At 28.0% G+C, this 21,993-nt stretch overlaps 1 protein-coding gene across 1 annotated transcript; it reads left to right on the plus strand.

Moving 5' to 3' along the window:
• Positions 1–146: 146 nt before the first annotated feature.
• Positions 147–19,958, plus strand: LOC105366429 (AF4/FMR2 family member 4). The gene is made up of 14 exons (XM_011504878.1): positions 147–224; positions 5,673–5,769; positions 6,765–6,824; positions 9,321–9,466; positions 10,649–10,971; positions 11,182–11,434; positions 11,863–12,111; positions 12,189–12,264; positions 13,560–13,786; positions 13,855–13,924; positions 17,344–17,658; positions 18,415–18,624; positions 18,806–19,080; positions 19,510–19,958. The coding sequence occupies exons 1-14, from the start codon at positions 168–170 to the stop codon at positions 19,714–19,716; spliced, it is 2,565 nt and encodes an 854-aa protein (XP_011503180.1). The 5' UTR covers positions 147–167; the 3' UTR covers positions 19,717–19,958.
• The last annotated feature ends 2,035 nt before the right edge of the window (positions 19,959–21,993 follow it).

The raw sequence follows: 21,993 nt of genomic DNA on the forward strand, positions 1-21,993 counted from the left end.
GAAAATTGACAGATAAAGATAAAGTGTGAAACAGAGGTGTTGGAAAAAGAGGAAGTGGAGCAAGAAGAAAGAGTAGGTGAACGCAGAGCAAGTACAAGAGTGTTTGACGCAGTCCCCGGAGCCACGGAGTCAAGATCATCTAGTGCCGCCTTCTCCAAAGAACCGTCATGATCGGCTCTTTTTGGAACCTGTGTCGTGCGTGCCCCTCCATGCCGATAGACAAGGTGAGGCCCATAAACTATTGATTTTCGATTAAACGTGCAGATATATTTCTCCACACCAGTTAATGTCCAACGAGAGCCATGAACATGATAGGCAACCTCGATCTACTCTTTGAGGTTAGGTTGAATTGCCTATGGGAACCTATATGGGAGAACATAATGATTTTTATTCGGTTCTTTAGTTCCAAACTTAAGGATGCACCAGGGTTGGCATTATATACTTAACATTTATCGATTCCACTCCCTGCTCGATAATTTTCCTCCGACTAGTTATTTATCTGCGCGATATCCGCGGTGTGAAAAAGTACGAAAGATATCATCCGCGGGGATTTGAATTAATTTTCTTCCGTATTACTATATTAGTATCATCGAGGGTATGTTTTAGTGTCAATGAAATTTTTATATTCATTGATATTCATGTTCCATAGGAACATTCGCTGATTTGGCTATGATAAAGTTTAGGAGATTGATTCTTATGTTATTAGATGACTACTAGACATTTAATGCTCAAAAGCATTGTATTATGCATTGATAATTGAAGTAAGCATGGATTAAATATAATATATGATTCGTAAAATTCTACAGAATTTTATCGACTCATGAAAGGATAAAAGGTACAATTCTCAAATGTAGAGATTGGCAGTATGCTTCGTGAATTTTCAATAATTTCCTGGAATGTTGTCTGCTATTGACAGAGGGAGATATCTCATCGTATAATGGCTTATATACTGACTTTGTGTAAGTCGAAATAAAATTATTGCACTCCACTTTTGGTCCCTTTATTCAATTTTTTTTTATGCCTATGAAAGTACCTAGTCAGTCAACGAGTATTAAAGTGTGAACATATTAAAAATGAAGAATACTTTTACACATACATACTTATCCTTAGAATACAATTGTTTATCACGTATTAAAAAAAAAAAATTTTTCATTTAATTAAAATAATTGTCGATACTTTAAAAAATAATTCTACAATTTTCCTTTTTCAAATATTAAAAAAGCAATCGTAGTTAATTATCCTTTAAGTACTAATAGTTCAAAGTGCTATATTTATTAGTTGACTTTTGACATTACAATTTATATTACTAATACTCATATTCTTTAATTGCTTTATTTATTTTAACATTAATATATTTCAAACAAAAAATGAAAAAAAGAAGCCCATTTAACAAAATCTGTATTAATATTTCTTTTAGAATACTTTTGAATTCTGTTTATAATTATATGTTTGTATTTAGGAATAAAAATCATACTCGATAAAAATGATATTATTTATTACTAAATTTTATTTATTTATTATTTATTAAACTTTATTTATAATTAAATCTAATATATTTCAAATACAAATTTAAATTTAAATTACATAGAATTTATACTTTTGCAAAACGCAAAACAAAAAATGTAGAAATTTTTGATAAATTAAAAAAACAAAAGAGTAAAAAATATTCTGTAAAATAACCATAGTTATATATATACATATATAAATATTAGAGTAAATATTAACAAGTATGTGTGTATGCGTATCTATGTATACCTATAAAAAATAAGTTCAGTAATTATATTCCTATATATATATAAAGATATCGTTTTTTGTAAGTGAGTAATATTGTAAATAAATCTTTAATATTTATTAATAATAATTTACTGATACATTCATTAATCACACATACATAAATCAGTAAACGACTTATTAATATAGAAAACTTTTTATGTTAGTTAATAATGCTCCAGTTAAATATTACATAAACTGCTAATAACTGAGTTAATTCAAAATATAATAAAATTCTTAATTTATATTGAATTTTAAATTTCATACTTTCAAAAAATTAAAATAATTTTAATGTTAAATTCTCATTTTTAATTTATAATAACAAAGTATTATGTAAGAATCATTTATAATAATTTTTCGATTTCGAAATATAATATTCATTCTACGTATCATTTTTTTTATTATTAGAAATTGTTTTTGTTACTAGGCTAGTAAAGACAGCAATTCCTTATTTTTAAATAGTTCAAACAAAAAAGGTTTTTAATTTCTTCAAATAGTCGTATTATAATTGTTGTAGTATTAGAGTTTTATAATTTTAATTTTAATATTGTATTCGCCCCATCATATTGCAGAAACAAAATTAATTTTTGTTATATTTCTTTTGAAATTTTGTAGAATATATAATTATAAAAATTACATTTGCCCTAGTTTAAAATGTTTATATATTAAAATTTAAATTATTTTATATTAGGTCATGAGTACATTTTTTATTTGTATAAATAAATAAATAATTTAATCAAATGAAAATCGTCCTCATCCATAACTCGTCATGAGCAACTCAAATAATGTGTTTAGTACAAGAATTGTTGGATTAATCAGATATTCTATCATTCTTTCATTCTGGGTGTTATTTGCACTGAGAATTTCATATTTCGTGATTGCATAGAGGTGCACATACGCTACTAAAAGAGGAATTGCAGCATTGCGCCACTTTACTTGTCTTTGCTCAACCAGTACGTTGACTCATACTACTAGGTTAAGCACCCAGCCGTAAAGTTCCGTCCTATCGTACCAAAAATACCTAATTTTATTGAATTATTAAAATGGAAAAAGGTAAGTAATCTAAAATTTTTATTTATATGATCTGAACTGATTTATATAATCTGAAATTTATATGAAAAAACTTTTGATCCGATATTATTTTAATCGATTATTTTTAATCTTCAAAAATATTCACATTTCTTTCACATGGTTAAGAACTCGTAGAGTCAAATCTTTGTGTCTATTAAATTCTTCATCATCACTTGCGCCAATTGGTATCACTTTTTCAAATATTTCTTTCATAAATATATTATAAATTTTTAATGGTAATGCACGGTTTTCCGACACATTACAATTTTCAGTGACATTTTCACTTTTAAATATTTCATAATAAATTAAACTCGCAAAAATTTTCTTTGTATTTGTCACCTTGCTAGAATTGAAAATAATAATTAGCAAGTCTATTCATAATTTATTATTTATATATAATTGTACAGTGATATTAAGTAAATATATTTACTAGATTATAAATGAAATTTTTTTTCAATTTAATTTAAAACTAGAAGCTATAACAGCTTTATACAATGTGCTAAGTTTATTTGGCATGTAATACTTTAATAATTCCATCGGAAATTGTGTAATACCATCATATATTTTTTGTTAAAGAGGAGACACTAATTTTTCCAAAATATTATACATTAATATTTGTAGTTCAAATTGAAAATTTGAAGTAATGTAGATAAATATTATATCATAGTTCATGTTTGAGAATCTGTAGTTGCCTATTGCTTTATAACTTTTATTATCTATTAATAAAAGTTTAAATGAATTTAAAGTTTTTCCAATAATAATTTAATTTTTTGATTACTATAAATTATATTATATGAAAGTGATACTTCTCTGTTCATGCATAATAGTGTAAGTAAAAAACAGACGGTATTAATCAATATATTAAAATTTCAAAATCTAACTGAAGAAAAAATTACATCTATTCCATTCGGAGCTAAAGAATTAAATTCTTTTAAATAAATATACTAATAAGATTCAATTTGAAGTTCTATATAAACTTAAAAGTGATAATCCATATAAGCTTTTCATTAATTTATTATATAAATTTTATAAATTTTGGACTTACTTTATGAGCTTCACAAACTTTATGAGCGCTTCGTCACTCAACTATCGATTTTATTATTAGCTACTTAAATTAATTAGTTTGAATGTTTTACGCACATTGTGAATTTATAAGTTATAATACAACATCATTTATTTTTATTGCTATTAATAAACTATATGTTACCGAAGTTTGCACATGCTACATATTTCTACAACCCTTCCCTTTGACTCCAACCTAAGTATCTGCTAGGGCGGGCGGCAAATTATTAAAGCTATCGAAACATTGGCAGTTCCAGCCAAGAAATCATATCAGTTTCAACACATATTTACAAATATATTGTATAAAGCTATTAGAAAATTTTTTTTCTTATAATCACGAGTACTTCTAAAATATTTTATTTTATACACTTATTTTTTCGATAAAAACTATTTTATTAAATTACTTTTATAACATATGTTATGCAAGTACTATATAATTGATTAACTATTTATATCTTGAAATTTTTGTAAGTTTTTAAGCTGATTTTTATGTTGAACATAAATATTTAGAAATGATTAAAAATCATTTCTTATTAAATAATACAAAATTTTGTAAAAATTAATTAATTATCATGAAAAAAATTCGACATACATAATTTCTAAAATATAAAAATTTAAATCGCTATAGATTAGATTAAAAACGTATATAAAACATTTATTATTGCTATATATTATAAAATCATTTCATAACAATAATGTGTAAAATATTTATTATATATATATTTATATTATATATTATAATAAACATATATTTTTATTACATGTTGTAATATACACAGTGAGTGAAATAAATATTATTACGAACATATTATATTTTAATGTAACTTGAATATATTAAAAAAAATTAACAATATAATATAATTTATATAATTATATTTTGAAATTTTACGATAAAATAATTATCTATAACACAAGATATGAAAATTGAATATAAAAATAAATTTTTTTTTTAATTGTAAATATTTATCTTCAAATTTATTAAAATTAGAATAAAAATTTTCAAGATTATTTATACATTTTTTAATGGTTTTAAATAATTAAATAATTAATTCACATTTAATTAAATTTAACAAATACTATAATAGAAAGAAGGCATAAAATATGAGTCTTGCTAAATGAAAATAAAATGTCTTTAAGATATCAGAATTCAGTCGTATGAATTTGCAGAGATTTATAAACGAATAAGTTTCTGCGTACAATACGACTCTCATCTGATAACGAGAATTCCCTTTCTACGGACAGAGTGAAAGAGAGAGAGAGAGAGAGAGGAAAAGAGAGCTTCAATTATTAAATATATATTTTTATTAAAATATCAAATTAAATGGTACATTTATAAATAATTTATAACAAATAAAAGTTAATGTAAATATAGTCCTAATAATGTGATATTAAATTGTTATAAAAACTGAAAGAAACAAAATATAAAAATTAGATAAGCTTCTGGTAAAAAATAAATATATTTTTATTTAACTTTATACTTAAATACAAATTATCTTTTTTTATAAACAGTGAATTTAATATTATGAACAATATGAAAATGAACAGAGCTATTTATTTGAATAATATAAATAGAAATATGTCATTATCAAAGTAAGTAATCGGATAACATTAATCAGATTAACTCAATTTTAATGAAAATTATAAATGTCAATTAGTAATCAACATAAATAAAACAAATTAATAAATACTTAGGATATTTAGTCTGATAATTAGGTTAATTCAATTGAAGAAGAACAATATTAATGATCGATTGATATTGTTTGTTTCAGTTACACTCTGAATACAGGAGTACGTACACATGGCACGAATACACAGGATCAAATCAGGAACATACTGTCGTGCGACGAGCGCCACAACCACCATCAAGTAAGTTAACTTGAGCCAATCAAATACTTTGGCGCATCTTTTATCTACATTTTCATCTGTCATTTTTATATTCACTTTGACGTACCCTGAATTTTCAATTTCTTTGTTTTATCAACATCGTATATCGATTGAGCCTGTTTTCTTTTCATTCTTTCTACTTCTCTATCTTTTTCAGTCCCCTTTTTTCCTCATGTCTTTCACTGTTTCTATATTAATTTAAGCTCAATATAGTGCGAATAATATCAATTTATTAAATGACAAACAATAATTATGTAGAATTAATCGATAAATTATGATTTCTTATAATCAAACAAATTTTGTAATATATGTAGTATATTATATTTATACTTAAAATATATTTAATTATTTCTTTATAATAACCACTGATACGATAACAACTTTTAAATTACTTTGTCTGTAGTGTAAAGGACGGAGTATTTGTATTTATAAAAATGACAGTTTTTTAGTATTTTAAATAAATGTTGTCGTTTGTGTCTCACACACGCTCTATCACACAGACACGTGTTCATATTTAACATTGTATTTCATATTTTTTAACGTGAAGCTTTTCTCAATTTTCCTTGATTTATATTTTCGGCAATTTTACACACAAAACTATAAGCAAAGCATCCAAAATGCTGTACTTTCTAATTTTATGCACTTTACGTAAAATTTATTCGTCTCTCGGTAGTAATGAGAAACAACTAAAAATGAGTCCAACTGAATAACATTTATGGACTCGATTTTATTTTATTAATTTTTTATTAATGCAAAGAAAGTGTTTTTTTATCTTATGATATTTATTAATATAAATGATTTATTGTTTTTATTTTTTTGATTGCGTTAAGAATTTTTCTTAATTGGTGGAAGCTGATAGAAACGCGACGTAGCTCTTGCGTTTAATTAGAACAGTTCGTTTCCAATATGATTTATACTTTATGAGAATATCATGAGTTTTGAGAGCACGAGCCAGTTGCGAAAATTTTTTTTTGCAGCAAACGATACGAGCGCAAAGCTACAATCAGCCAAGTCTACCGAGGATGAAAACAACGAAGGTAAGAAAGTGTGATGTGACTAAACAAATCAGCTATTAGAGAAATTCGTTTCTTTCTACTAACTCTTATTCTATCTTCTATTATACCTTTTTATAACTTATTTGTAATTCTTTTTTTTTATAAAAGCATTTCAGTTCAGCAATTTCTTTTAATATACAAGTTAATACAAGAGAATGATTTGTCGGCGGTTTTTTACAACATTCGTTTTAAAGTACACACACATTTATATATATTTATTTATAACAATTATAACTTAAAAAATATATAAATCATATAAATCATATAATGATAAATAATATCAATAAGAGTAAGCATTTTACTATTATATATCATACATATTCAGATTAATGGTTGATGATTAAAATTTCATTATTGACTAATAATTATCTCAATCAAATAAATGATTGAAAAATACTTTAATTGCTTTTATATTCTTATAAAAAATTAAATATATAATTATTTTATTATTAACAATATGTGAAAAATAAAAACCGCTTATTGCAGTTGTTAATATTCGTTCTATTTATGGAAAACTTTTTATAACTGTAACGGGCATTTTCATAATTTTTAATCAATCTGACTATCCATATATTGTTTATATATGCTAAATATTCATTAGATTACAACGTATTAACAAATTTTCGGTGAAAAATAATATTGAATCATGATATACAATTTATTGAAATTTAATATATTACATCACTTCAGATTTTTTATATATTATTAAAATAATTGATAGTAAAACAACTCTTCTTATTATTATTTTTTAAGATATTGTATTTTCAGTTAGTATGTTTATTGAAATTAATACCTAAAACCGGGCTTTTATACTTTTTTTCATATTACACTAAAAACAGTTCGAAAATGTAAGCACTTTATTAGTATAGGTTTCAAATTTTTGCATGGCTCTATTTTTATTTAAAGTATATAATTTTTTGTTGCAATTTATCATTGTGAAACAAAGAATTTATTTCATTTTTTTAAAATACAGCGATCCTGCTGCATTATGAATAAACTTTTGTCGAAATAAATTACTGAGATAAATAAAATTTAATATCAAGTTCATTATTATTAATAAATACTTTAGGTATATAAATATATATTAAGTTATTTTAATAACAATAATTATCCAAAATAATTCTTAAAATTTTACAGTTACTATTTTAACATTCTTATTATTTAGTTTATACATTTGGATACGTATGTTACAAAACCTTTTACTTTAATAATATAAATGATTATAAAAGAATTTATAGAATTGCATAAAATATGTTACCTATTTTAAAAATATGTTATAGTGAATAAATAAACTATATAGAATTAATTTATTTATAAATTAAGATTTTAAAGTATTGAAAGCCTGTATTTTGTTATTAAGTTTTAAAAGAATTAAGTTAAATCAATAATTATAAGAAAAACTGGATAATCAACAAATGCTTACTAAGATTAGTATTAATGTTATAGAGTATTATAATTCAAATTTAGTTACTTTGCTGCAGTCGCATTCCTTAGCACGAGGCCACGAGGCAAGGTAAAGCAAAAATATAGTTTTCTGTTTTTATTCAAGGCTTGAATTGACCTGATTTATAGATATATGTGCATATTAGCTTTTGTCTGATAACAAATTTAATAGACAATCTGTACTATTAACAAGTAAGTATCACATGATTGTAAATTAACAATTATGGAAAATTATGCTGCATTATGAATACCTAATACCCAGACAGTCATGCATGGATTGCGCAGCAATATTATGATGCGCGTTAAGCTGGTTATTAGTATTTCCTTAATATCCGTTTCTTTCACATACAAGATAATATGATGTATCATATTAACCATATAATAAGTTAAATTTAAAACTGATACGATTAATTTTCCAATTTCATAAATACATAATTAAGAAAAAGAAAATGAGTACAGTAAAACTAGAAGTCAGCTTAACGATATGATCATTGGTGAATAATTGAAAAAAATCAGAAGACATGATATGTGCGCACGCATGTACTATCGTATGTAAAAAAATTTATCGATTTACCATATTTACATACATATACGTATGCATATTTGCAACATTCGATGTGATTAGTTGAGCAGTCACCAGGCGTTCACTTTTAATTTACTATTCTATATTTAATATTTTTATATCGAAGATAATTTTAAAATTAAAATGTATAAATAATACTGCATTTTATAATTGTAAAATTAGCACTTATGTTACTGGCTAATTAAAAAGATACCATATAACAGTAAGGCCATTAGAAGAAAAAATATTTTTTAAAGTTCAAACAAAATTAAAAGCGAACGTTTTTCAGCCTTTAATAGAGCTTTAAGAGCTTATATACACTGTTATGATACATAAATACACTATCAAACTGACTGAAGTACATAATAAGTAAATTTGAATGTAAAAAATATGAAAAAAGCAATGCATTATACGCAAAAACTAATGGTGATAAAGAGCAAACGTGCGTAATTTAAATGGAGTTAATTTTTTAGGGACAAGCTTGGAACCGCCATTACCAAGGCGAAAAAAGTGCCCAGAACTTGCTTATAGGACGCATGAATTTCTTTCGTCGGCCAATGTAGTTGATGGAGGTGGAATCGATACCCTTGATTCTAACATCGTAGCTGATAAAGTTAGAGTAAGATAAAGAATTTTACGTTTTTTAATAGGTTACATTGTTTACTCCTTCCATCAGGTGTAGTTTTTTAATTGCTAATGAAGTGTTAACATGAAATCAATGTATATTCTATTTGGTTCCAATTCTAGCGATGTGCAATATATTAAAGAAACATCGATGCTTCAAACGGTTTTTCGATTGTCGAAATATATCGGTTTGCTAATCATTGACTGGATCCACAGTTTTCAGAACCTACAACTTATTAGATTATTTGTACACTAATATAGTAAACTTCAATGATTAATTTAGTATAACCTATCATTATTCTATAATTGCACTTTTAATATATAAATGTACATTATATCATTAATTTTTTTAATAACGAATTGTAATTAGGAAATTTCTATTTCTAATAAGTAATGTATAATTTCATCCGTTTTAACATATTAATTAACAATTTGTAAATAATTATAATGTTAAGATAAATATAATAATCCAAAAGTGTATTTTAACATAAAAACTAAATTATTGATCTTTACATTATAAAATATTTTCTTAATACACTTTTTGCAAGTACAATGTTATTTTATTTATTCATATAATTGTCGCTTCGTTTCATATAGTTTGTTATAGTTAATATTAAAAGTATTCAAAATATTTTTAGTATGCTGTTAAATGTTTCAAAATTTTTATGCTACAGTTATATGTATTAAAGTTCCAGTCTATCAAACAGTTCAACATTACTAAAAGCTTAATCATTCATGCCTCTTATAATAATAATATAATCTGAATTATGATATTATAACTAAATTTTGATAAATATCTGCATTTTATAAGTCTTATAAATATATAACTTGGAAAGTTGCATGATAACAAGGCAAACAGTAAGACCTTGACTTGATACTCATCGAGAGTTTACCTAAGTCAAACAGCCGGCAAATTTCTTAAAACCATCGATTACTTGATACAATCTGTAAAGGTAAGCCTACTTGTATAAATTTTAGCATTGAATTAAAAAAAGAAGTCAATTTTTAATAGAACACGAGATGTTCTAAGCAGCAAAAAATTCTGATTTTAATTAGTAGTAAGATATCCCAATGCCAATTCGTAATAGTAATATTAACAATAATAGGTTATCAATGTCAATAATATTATAAGACTTCGCAGTTATTATTTTACGGATGATACTTATAATGTGCGTAGGAAGTGACAAAGACACTGCCGACATCACAACTAAGCAGAGCAATCTCACGCATAAGCACCGAGTATCGGTTGCAGTTTGCGTGGCCCCGGCGGCAACAGCTGACGAACGGTGACACAGTAATCTCAGGCAAAAATGATACATTCATCGAGCAGCAGCAACAGCAGCAAGAACAGCAGCAGCAGCTACAACAACAGCAGCAACAGCAGCAACAGCAACAAATGCCCAGAAAATCCTTAAGCATGAACGCACTTAAACAAGGCTCAATTATGGCTGCCCCTGCTCCAGTTCACAAGAAGCGTCAAGTAGCCTCGATCGACCACAGGTGCATACTTCAATAATCAATATAAATAAATACTTTACCTCGAGACTTACTATGACTATCGTGCACTGCAAAAATTAATCAGTCTTATTTTATAAATTAAATTTATTAATCCAAGATGTTATTATAAATTCATAAAGCCCTTTCTGACTTTAACACTTTAATTTTACCATTTTTTAAATTTAATTTTGAGGTTCACTGGATTATTTTTAGACGCAATGGGTTTCAAGCTTCAGAATTAGAACCTTTGGTAACGATTGACGGACCTCTGCCGGATCCCGATGAACATGATGAGCTTGATGCTGGCGACTTAAAGATGGCTGTAAACAAGAATTCACAAGTCGTCAGAATAAACGATCAACCTTTACAAGAAAACAAATGGAGAAAAACGCAAGAGAGGCCATTTTCTGCGACGGAAGTTATTGAGTTAAGACGCGAGCTGAAACGCCTTGCGGGCGAATACAAGGTTTAAATATAATCATCTTGTAGCTTATATATTTTCTATTGTTTTTTATTGAAGTAATTAATAAAAGTTAGAAATGCAGCAATCGAGAGCAAAATCCCATGAGATTAATTTAACTTGATATATTCACTGATCTTCTCTACACTTAGTAAATCGTATCTTTTTCCTACGTAAAATCCTATTGCAGACTATTGTTCACATATCTATAAAGTAATTCAATAAGACATTTTTGTTTAATTTAATCATCATTTGATTATTAAATGAATGGTTCAAAGGACACGCATCATTTTAATTAACTCTGAAAAGAGTTTTCATTAAACATGCACTGATAAGAAAATAGAGAAAATATAAGGGAGGAAAACAGAAGGCGAGGAAAAGTTATGCGAAAATTAAATTAAATCCCAAATTTATAAAGAAAGGCGAATTTTTAGCATCGTGATTGGGGAGGTGGAATTGCGAAAGAGGATGAGGCGACATTGTGGAAGCGCGTCTCAAACAACCATGCGCTAAATGCTCTGTCACTCGCCCGCTCGACTACCAAGGAAGAAAAAGATAAAGAGAACACAAGAAAGATCGATCCGACATCAATTCTCGCGGAGACAACGGCACTGCCGGCTGGGCGGCCCTCCTCCGTCCAAGCTCGTCCCATCTACGCAGCTCTGCCCGATGAATTCAAGCCCGTCTGTCTCTCTTTGGTTTATTGTTTGTTCCAACCACAGTTGCGTTCTCTCTTAACTGTTTTTCTATTTACTTACAGGACAACGACAAGGCACTTGCAAGAGCCAGGAAAGATTTCTTAATACGTCATCATCTCGATCGTACCACCGGCACTGGTATGTTCACACATGAATTAAAAACTCTTTGAAATATATTATCTAGAATATTCATAATCACTTTTCACGGATAAAATTCTAGATCTAAATTTTGCTTATTTATATCGAAATATGGCCAATTTTTTTTACAAGATTATTAAAAACAAACAAAAATTTTTACGTAAGTATATTATTAATTCTTTAAGTCACGTGTATTTTTAGTATGAAATATTTTTTTAAAGTAAAAAAATATTGTTTATATATTTAAAAAGTTTATTCAGTTTACTTTTTAACTTCAAAATATAATTGTTTATATTTTAAAAATAAATACAATTTTGTTTATAAAAAAAAAACTATTTTTAAATATGATAATTGGGATTTAGAACATTTTTAAATATAATTATTGAATTTAATCAGAAGTAATATTTACTATAATATAATAGATAATAGCATACTTTAATGTTGACTTTTAATATATAGACACAATTAACTATGCCATACATAAATTAATTGTCTAGGCTTAGTAAAAAGTTGCATGCATAATTATATATTATAAAGTGATTTTCAGTTATTGAAGAAGCTTTTGATTTTGATTTTTTATTAGGCTTATGTTATTTTCAATTATGTAATATCAAGGTATTTTTCACAAAATTGAGTCTCAAACGTTAATAAATGTCTATATTATCATAAAAAATTTACTAAATAAATTTCAAAGTTTGAATTTTTATCCTTATACCAAAATTTTGATAAGCGAATAAGGTTTAGAAATTTTTCAAAAATTTAGTACCTTAATAATTATAAAAATTCATAATTGTTTGTTTATTTGAGTAGAATTGATGCGGCAATTCTCTGTAATTACATCACTTGTAATGATAATTGAATTCAAATATAATATGAAAAGATATTATTTAAGAACATTTTTCTTATATTTAATTATTTTTAATGTAAACGTAACTTTACTTTTTAATGAAAAAATGAACAAATTTTTTTATTATGTACGTTAATTAAGAATATGTACTTTATATATCATCAATTTGAATAATTTGATTATATATTTTTTTAAATAATACTTTTTTATCGAACTAAGAAAGATATGAGAATATAAATTATTGTGTCGGTTTTGGAAAGTAATTTAAAATTCACTACGAGGAAATAATATATGTAATAAAATATGGGAGGGAAAAAAAGAGATGATTGGATATTAATCAAAAAAAGAGAATTATTATTTATACAAAAGGAGAATTGGATATTCGATTTTAGGATCTTGCTTGTGCTCGTAGTAAATTAAGTATTTAAAGAATTAAACTTTTGTCTAGGTGACGGTGCACTGCTTCCTTCTCCTACGAGAGAGAAGCTGGAGCCCGTAATGCTACGCCGTCGGGAGGAGCAGAACGAGGTCCAGCCGCGTTCTAAATCCAGTCCCAAAAATAGTCCTCGGAACGGACGCTCCCAAAGCGTTGGTCCTAACGCTATTGAGCGTCGCTCTCCCAAGCGCCATCCTCAGCGACCTTCTTCCGACGTCAAAGATATCAAGGAATCGAAGGTTGTAGCATAGCAGCGCAATTCTGAATCATCTCCATAGCCCTTATTCATTCTACTTTTTATTCATAGGATAAGGAGAAAGATAAGGAGAAAGAGACGAGGGAGAAGAACTCGGATCGGGAAAGGCATCCGCGACCGAGTAAGTAGGCGTAATTCAATCTCTTTATGGAACTGAATATTTTATATCTACATTTTAATCCAATCATATTTTCAATATAAGTATCTATACATGTATTTACATATGTCTGTTTGCGTGCGTTCATGCGATTATTCATATACGTATTCGTATATATTATTTTATTATATTATTATCTTTTTCATCATCATTATCATCGTCGCTGTTGTTGTCGCCTAATCGTTATTATTATTATTATTATTATTATTATTGTTATAATTATTATTATTATGTTATCGTCATCATTTTTATTATTAATGCTATTATTTTTTAAATATTATTATTTCATTTACGTTTATGTGCATAAACTAAGCCGATTGAAAAATAAATTGTGCATTTCGTGCATCATTAGAATTGAATTGTCTCTTGTCGTTACATCATTTTATTAATATTCTTGAAATCGCTTTCAAATTCATCTCAAGTCTTATGACAATAAAATGACTTATAAAATCTTACCTGCGAGAGTACAATAACTTTACGGGATTTGTTTTTCAATATACTCTACGCCTTCCAAATCAAGATACATGTGCACCACGTAAACAATAATCTAATGTTAATATTTTTACTTTTTAAAATTGTACTCTCGTTCAGTCGTTAAAAGTATCACTGTTTAATTAAGACAATGCATGAAAACTCCAACATATTTATTTTATTTGTATTGTAACTACTATTTAGATATTTCTATATGTCTCTATCTTTTTAGAATCCTGACTTTTTTACTTTTTTAGTTTATAATGTTTTGCGATCGTAGATTAAGCAATAGAGCAGAGAATGTGCAAAATGCAGTAACTCTATATATCTTTAATTATAACTTTGTTGTAAAATATACTATAATATATTATACTTCAATCACAAGCTTTGTCTGCGTATATTAATAAGAAATTATAGTTTGCTTCTTGAATTTCGAATTTGCTAAATTGATACTTTATTCATCAATTGCTTATCATTTCTTCTCTCTATCACGGTAAAAATGTAACTAAATTAAAAGTTTTTAACAAATATTAATCTAAAAAGAAATATTTAAGTTTTATTCCATAAATTAATTTCTTATTATAAAAATAATCGGTATTAAATTTTAATATTAAACAATTACGCTCGTTCGAATACAAAAAAAACCTAAATTAAGTGAATTATAAAAGTTACAAGGTAAATTAAACAAATTTTATAATTTGCAATACAAATGGAGTAGATTATATAACTCTAAAAATTCCTTTTTCAGAATGCTTTAGAAAGTATTTTGAGTAATATAAAACTGGCTATTGAATTATGAAGTAGTAGTAATAAAATATTGTTAAATTCATAGATTTTTTACCTATATTAATAGTTATTAATTTTGTAAAGAATAATTATCATAAAATTTATTAATAATAAGAGTAAAATCTTGATGTAATTTATACGTATATATAATTTAATAAATATTTCGAATTAATCGTATCAAATCAGACTATTCAAGATTATTATTCATTAATATTGTTAATCACTAGTTTTAACACTTTACAAAGTATTAACAATTACTAGAGGTATGGGTGTGTGTCGATTAAAATTATACTTTATTATTGTATCTATACATAAAGATTAAGAGCTAAAATAAAGTTTTAAATATGAAGTTCAATTTAACATAAAAACAACAAAAATTTAATAAAAATTAAAAAAAAAAAAATTTTAATTAAAACTTAAAAATACTTTTCGAGGGTAGATTACTAAAAAGAAATTTATCCTTGAAATAAGATTCTCTTTGTAAAAGAAATATAACTCCAATACATTGAACGAAAGTGAGTATGAAGTTAAAAAAAAGGATCCGCAGGCGCAGTTTCGCGTTGGAAGAAAAAGGATGCCGACTTCCATGTGAGATCGAGAAGCGAATCGACGTATAGGCTTCGACAACAACCAAAAACGATGGTTTCATCGAAACGTATGTCTCCCAATATCCCTATTATTACTTTCATTAAAAACGGCAGCCAGTGCTGCTTTCACGTCCAAGTAATATAATCAATTTGTGCTTCAACACTTTCGATATACTCTTTTAGTTATTTGAAACTTCAGCAACATCTTACACCAGTATCAAAATATATTTCTTCAAATTAAATATTGATTTGTATCTATAATATTAAATTGATACACCTCATTTTCTATCAACTTGAAATCGCCTCAGATATAAAATAATTGTTAAAACAATTCTATCAAAGAAGACATAAAAGTATACACTAGTGTTATGAGTTGTATAATTATATAATTCAACGAACTCCCATTAAAAGTTTGAATTTTACTTTGACTACGTAGTTCAAGAATATAGAAATCGATAATATTTCTTAATTCATGTCTATTAAATAAAAGAAATTTAATTCAGATCGACTTTCAATCAATTCCATGCACGATAGCTAGCTTCATTATTGCACCGATTATTTTTTAAATCTCGTGTAATATCATCATTAATATTAACAATGTTATCGATTGGCTTATTGAGTTCTTAAATACATTTAAAGTAAATGATAATTAGAGGAAATATGATAGTTAATCGTACATATTTACATCGTAGTATTTATCTTTAAAAGGTCCATATGACTCTTGTATTACAATGATATAATAACGTAGCTCTTGTATATTTATCACTTGGGCTTTAAATACTTATATTACTATTAGAAATTTGAAAGTTACATATTATTTTAGTAATTTTAATAATTATAATACATTTTAAAATTATTCATTTAAAGAATTTACTTACAGTATTAAATAGATTTTGAATCGTCGAAAAAATTTGTCTAGAGAAAGGACTACTCAATGCTTATTAGTTTTATCTCAAACATTAAAAACCTTCTTTTAAATGACCAAAATAAGTAGTTTTTAGTACAATTTTCTATGGGAAATTTAAATAATGAGGCTCGTTAAAAGACGAATTGAAATCTATAAATAATATTCTTTTATAATATTTCTTTCTGACATTTTAGAAAAATTTAACGTTCCTTTTCAAAAGTGTTTGAAAAACACTCGTAGTCTGTTTAAGCGTGGATAATAATGATAGTTTTAATGCAATTAATTAATGCAACATAGAATCACAAAAAGAAGAGATACGTGGAACATTTAGTTTAGTATTGTTAATAAACTACCTATTATATCACTAGCATAAATAAAAACAAACTTGTCAAAGCAGACTTTTAGAAAACGGGTCTTTCATGATTATAAAACATCATTCTCGAAAGTTTAAAAATACGACGTCGAATGAAAATGCATGAAGTGATATAAGTGGGAAATAATACAATAATTAAGTGAGTATTTATGAGAATGGGGAATTAAGAAGAAACGATTAAAGGAAGAGAAAGAGGAGGAGGTTAACAAGGAAGTACACAGTCTCGTTGACAATGGTGTGTGTGCGTCGTATGTTCTAGCCTTCCTCGCAACCAATGCTCCTCCCCATCGCCCTGCTCATCATGCAAAGTCCATCAGCGCATTTGCGTACGCGAACAATACGAACAATACGAATGTAACGAGCGCGAGCGCGAAGGCACAGTCACAGTCACAGTCACGCTCAGATAACGCACCGCAAATCGCGCGGCTGGCCAGCGGTACGCCGGCGAATCGAGCTCCCGGCCCGGGTTCGCTTCATTCGATTCATCATGCTGCCAAGCAGGAACGAGTTCGCGGCAACCATCACCCATCCAAACCGCCCACGCCCTTAAGGCCTAACCAAGCCGGCCAAGCTAGTAAGTAGCATGCAACCACTGCACGAGCTCCTGAAGCTCATATCCTTTTCCTCGCTCAACCAACCTACTGTATTAACATCTCGAAGCATTGTCATCGTTACACTCTCGCTTAATTCCAACTTCCTCTCCCACGTCAAACATTCATATCGGCCTCTCCGCACGATACTTTCTGATATTATATGCACACATTTGGTCTAAGCCATTATTTATGCAATTATAATCGATTTACACCCTATTGGAATAAGGCAGCCCAATGAAAACTTCTTCAAAGTATACTTTTTGAATGTTAGCTCTGAGAATGCTTGGTAAAGCCAGCTTTGTATTTTAAATTGCAATACTTTAAATACGACACGCACCACAAGGCAATAAGAGATTCCTGCTAAAAAGAGTCACACGAGAGAATTTAAGGAGTATAGTGTTGTTTAGAGCAAATGTCGCATGTTCTCTCGCGTGATGTACGGCACTGGATTCAGCTCCTTCAACAGCCGATGTTGCAAGTGTCTCTCTGCCAGAGCATGAGGTTCCCTTAGCCCAAAGTACTTACTGTCGTAATATCACTAATGCATAACCAGCCCGGTATTTGTCATGATTAATCATTAACCGTTATACAAGCCGTTAGTAATATGGTCGAGTACCAGCGAGGTCGAGGCTCGGGCTTGCAGGTTCAGCTGTAGCAAGGACGAGCGCCGACCTCGCGGGTGAAGACCGAAAGCAACGTAGCGCACTTCGCGAGTAAGCTCTAGTCGCTCGTTCCAGTGACTGCCGAGCCCCAGCTAAACGGCCAGCATCCACACCAGCTTCAACAGCAAACTTGGTTCAACGACGAACCGGTGGTAAAGAGCCCACCGGAGCCAACGCGCGTAAAATCTCCCGAGCAGATGATCATGCGTTCGCCCGAACCCGTCAACTGGACCGTGCCCCTCGACACTGGCAAGACCTTCACTGTCACACAAAACGTCCGGGAAGGTTAGTTTGCTGCTTGTGCTCTCTTAAGTATCTAGTTATTTGGAGCATTACACATTTAGCGAAACACGTGTCAAATACTGAATTAATTACAACACTTTTGTAAGAGAGTTATTAATTAATTAATCCTGCAAGTTGAAAGACTATTCGCCGATAAATCTTATAATATTGAAAAATCAAACAGGAGAGCCACCGACAAGAGCGCACAGCGAGGCAAGGAGCTGGACCGGGATAATAGGGACATCGGCACCATACTCTGCGCCACCGGAGCTAGTCGGTGTAAGCCGCCAGCAACAAAAGTTAACAGAGCACAAACAGCAACAGCAATACTCAGGATACAAGTCTCCAGAAAGCGAGAGCATATCTCTGGGAAGTTTCAGCGGAACGAATGGTCATAAAGAGGGAGAGGACTCGTTGGGAGAACGAGACAGCCCGTTGACAACGATAATAAAGGATGAGGTGACAGTTTTATCTTCTCTTCGTCAATAATATTAAATACAATAATAAATACAATAAATACATAAATAAATGCAATATTAAATTGCAAAATATGTTAAATATTCATTTAAAATTTTGATTTTTTTTTATAAATTTGAAATTAATTCATAATTCGAGAGGTGATTGCTTATATCTTTAAAATGATTAACAAAGCCAGCTATAATAATAAATTACTCTAACTCGTAATTAGAAATAATTGATTATTGCTATTAATTTCGAAAAATTATTAGTTGGAATCAAGAGGTGTACAAGTTACTAGTACTTGTATCTAAATAATTATTGGATGAATACTGAATACATAGTTTTGTTGAAAAAATATGAGTAACGACCACTTCACAATTGTAAAATCTACGCATCACTATGATAATATTGGTGAAAAAATGTTTGCAGCTGGCTCACGAGATGCGTTGCCCGGATAAACCAATGTTTGAATTTGAATTGAAGAATAATAAAGATATGTTGGAGATGACGACATCGATGACACCATCAGCAGTTGCGCCACAACCACCACAGGACCAACTAGCGAGTGATTTACTGGAGAAAGCTCGTAATCGCTTTGATAAATTCTGGGGCTCTGGAAAGGGCTCTGAGCAATAAGAACTATATCATCGCCTGCCTCTTTCTCTCGCTCGCTCGCTCGCTCGCTTGCTCCCTCCCTCTCTTTCTCGCTCGTACTCAGTCTTTCAGTTACCTTTGCTTTTTTTAACCTTATCATTATTTTTACTGTCAAGTAAAAGCTACTACTTTATCAACTACGAACACACTATGATAGCGTAAAAAGGCAAATAAAAATCAGTCTAATATAAATAAGTGAGCAACAGAACATACAAATGACTAAACTCTGATTGTTGCTATCATTATCATTATAATTATTATTATTTTATCATTATTATTTTATTATTTTATTATTATTGTTATTGTTATTGTTATTATTATTGTTGTTGCTGTTATTATTATTATTAATATCATTATTACTGTTGATGTTATTGTTATTAAATTATATGTATCATCATCACTATTATTATTCTATTATCGTAATTAATATGATTACAATTCAATTTTATAAAGGAACTTACATCAGCTCCTGATTAAAAATATGCTCATTATGTAATCAAACGAGCAACAATAGATTGGCCTAAAAAAATCAATTGTGACAAATTCTTTTTGCGCTCTTATTCTCTTATTTATTTTAGAAACATTCTACGCTCATATTTATATTATATTATTTCAAATACTATATTCGTTTCAATAATAATAGCTTTAATTCACAAGGTTCGTCTAATAAGATACCTAGTGAACTACAATTTCAATCCATACTAACGAATAAAAAATCCTTCAATCTGTCACAATGAATTATTAAAAATACTTATAAAAAGTAAATATATATTAAGCATATTCAAGAAAGTCAAAACTCAGGTATAACTGATTATAAATAGAATAGTAAATTTAACGTCATTCTGAATCATTTTCTGATGAACTTACTTCGCATATTTCTATAACCCGTCCAAACTTAAAACAGCCAGTTTTGTAAGTCTTCGGTTCGCACCCATTGTTACAAACGCGACGATATATAAACTTAGCTTTTTTACAAAGAATAAAAGCATTATCATTCAATCATTTACAATTACATGATAATCTAGATCAATCTAGAGCCAGTATAATTTATTATTTTTTACATTATGGCATTGCAGTTTATGGCCTTCCAGAATTATTTATAATTATCTTATTAAATAGATAAATAAAATAAATTATACCTTTCTCTTGTAAAAAAAAGTAATGAATTAATGTAGAGTTAAAACTACATTTGAATTGACTAACTAAATTATTAATCATGTCCATAATATTATTTCTAATTTTATAAATAATATAAAAAGGAGAATAAGAGTGCAAGGCCAGGATAGTAATTGAATAACATTAAACTCTAAAATTAAAATATAATCCAGTTAACAATTAACAAAAAATACGTTGAATACTTTGCAATAATGATAGTACTGCTTGGAACTGGAGATAAAAGCTTAAAAACAAAAAATACTATAATATGAAAGCGACGTATATAATAGAGAAGAAAAAAATAAAAGTAAAAATGCAAGACTCAGTTTTATACGATGAGAATTTAGTGTTAAATCGCCATTTATAAAAGGACAACATAGTTCAATGTATAATCAGAACTTCATGAAAGAATAAATGAAGAAAGGAAAAACAGTAAATTAAAGACTATTCGGGATATCATCTGCCCATCTTAGTCTGCATGCAAATTAATAGACCGTATTAAATTATCGTATTATAATTGTCTATTATGAATGACATATATATAAGAAAGATGTATAGACCCAAAGAAGAAAGGAAAAAAGTAAAAATAATAAAAGTTGAAATATATTATGTATGAACGGAGTGAGCGGAAGCGTTTTTTTGTCGTGTGTTCGCGTTGCTCGTAATCTGGGTTAAGGCATTGGGACACTTGCGTTTGGTTCTTCACACAATACATACATAAAATAAACGAATAAAAAAATATGAGTGGATAGGTTAGTTGGAACAACGAACGTTTCGTTACTAAAAGCCTTTGTACATACATAATATTACGTGATACAGTTCGAGAGGATGTTTTTAACATCATCATCGCGGCCATGAAAGTATCATTATATACAATTACGCAAGGTACATAATTGAGCACAATTCATAAATATCTGTAAACTTACTTTTTTCACATATAGCGACACTTAAGCACGATGGGTGACGTTTTCAATTTAATTTTTTCCTTTTTCATTTACATGCCCTTTCTCTAGAAATACTTAACTAAAATTTTCAATTCTATAAGTATTTACAAAATGACATACATAGATATATTAAAAATAGTAATTATAAATTAACTTACAA

The sequence above is a fragment of the Ceratosolen solmsi genome, unplaced genomic scaffold (genome assembly GCF_000503995.2).
Source record: "Ceratosolen solmsi marchali unplaced genomic scaffold, CerSol_1.0 scaffold4, whole genome shotgun sequence".
In the NCBI taxonomy this organism is placed as follows: Eukaryota; Metazoa; Arthropoda; class Insecta; order Hymenoptera; family Agaonidae; genus Ceratosolen; species Ceratosolen solmsi.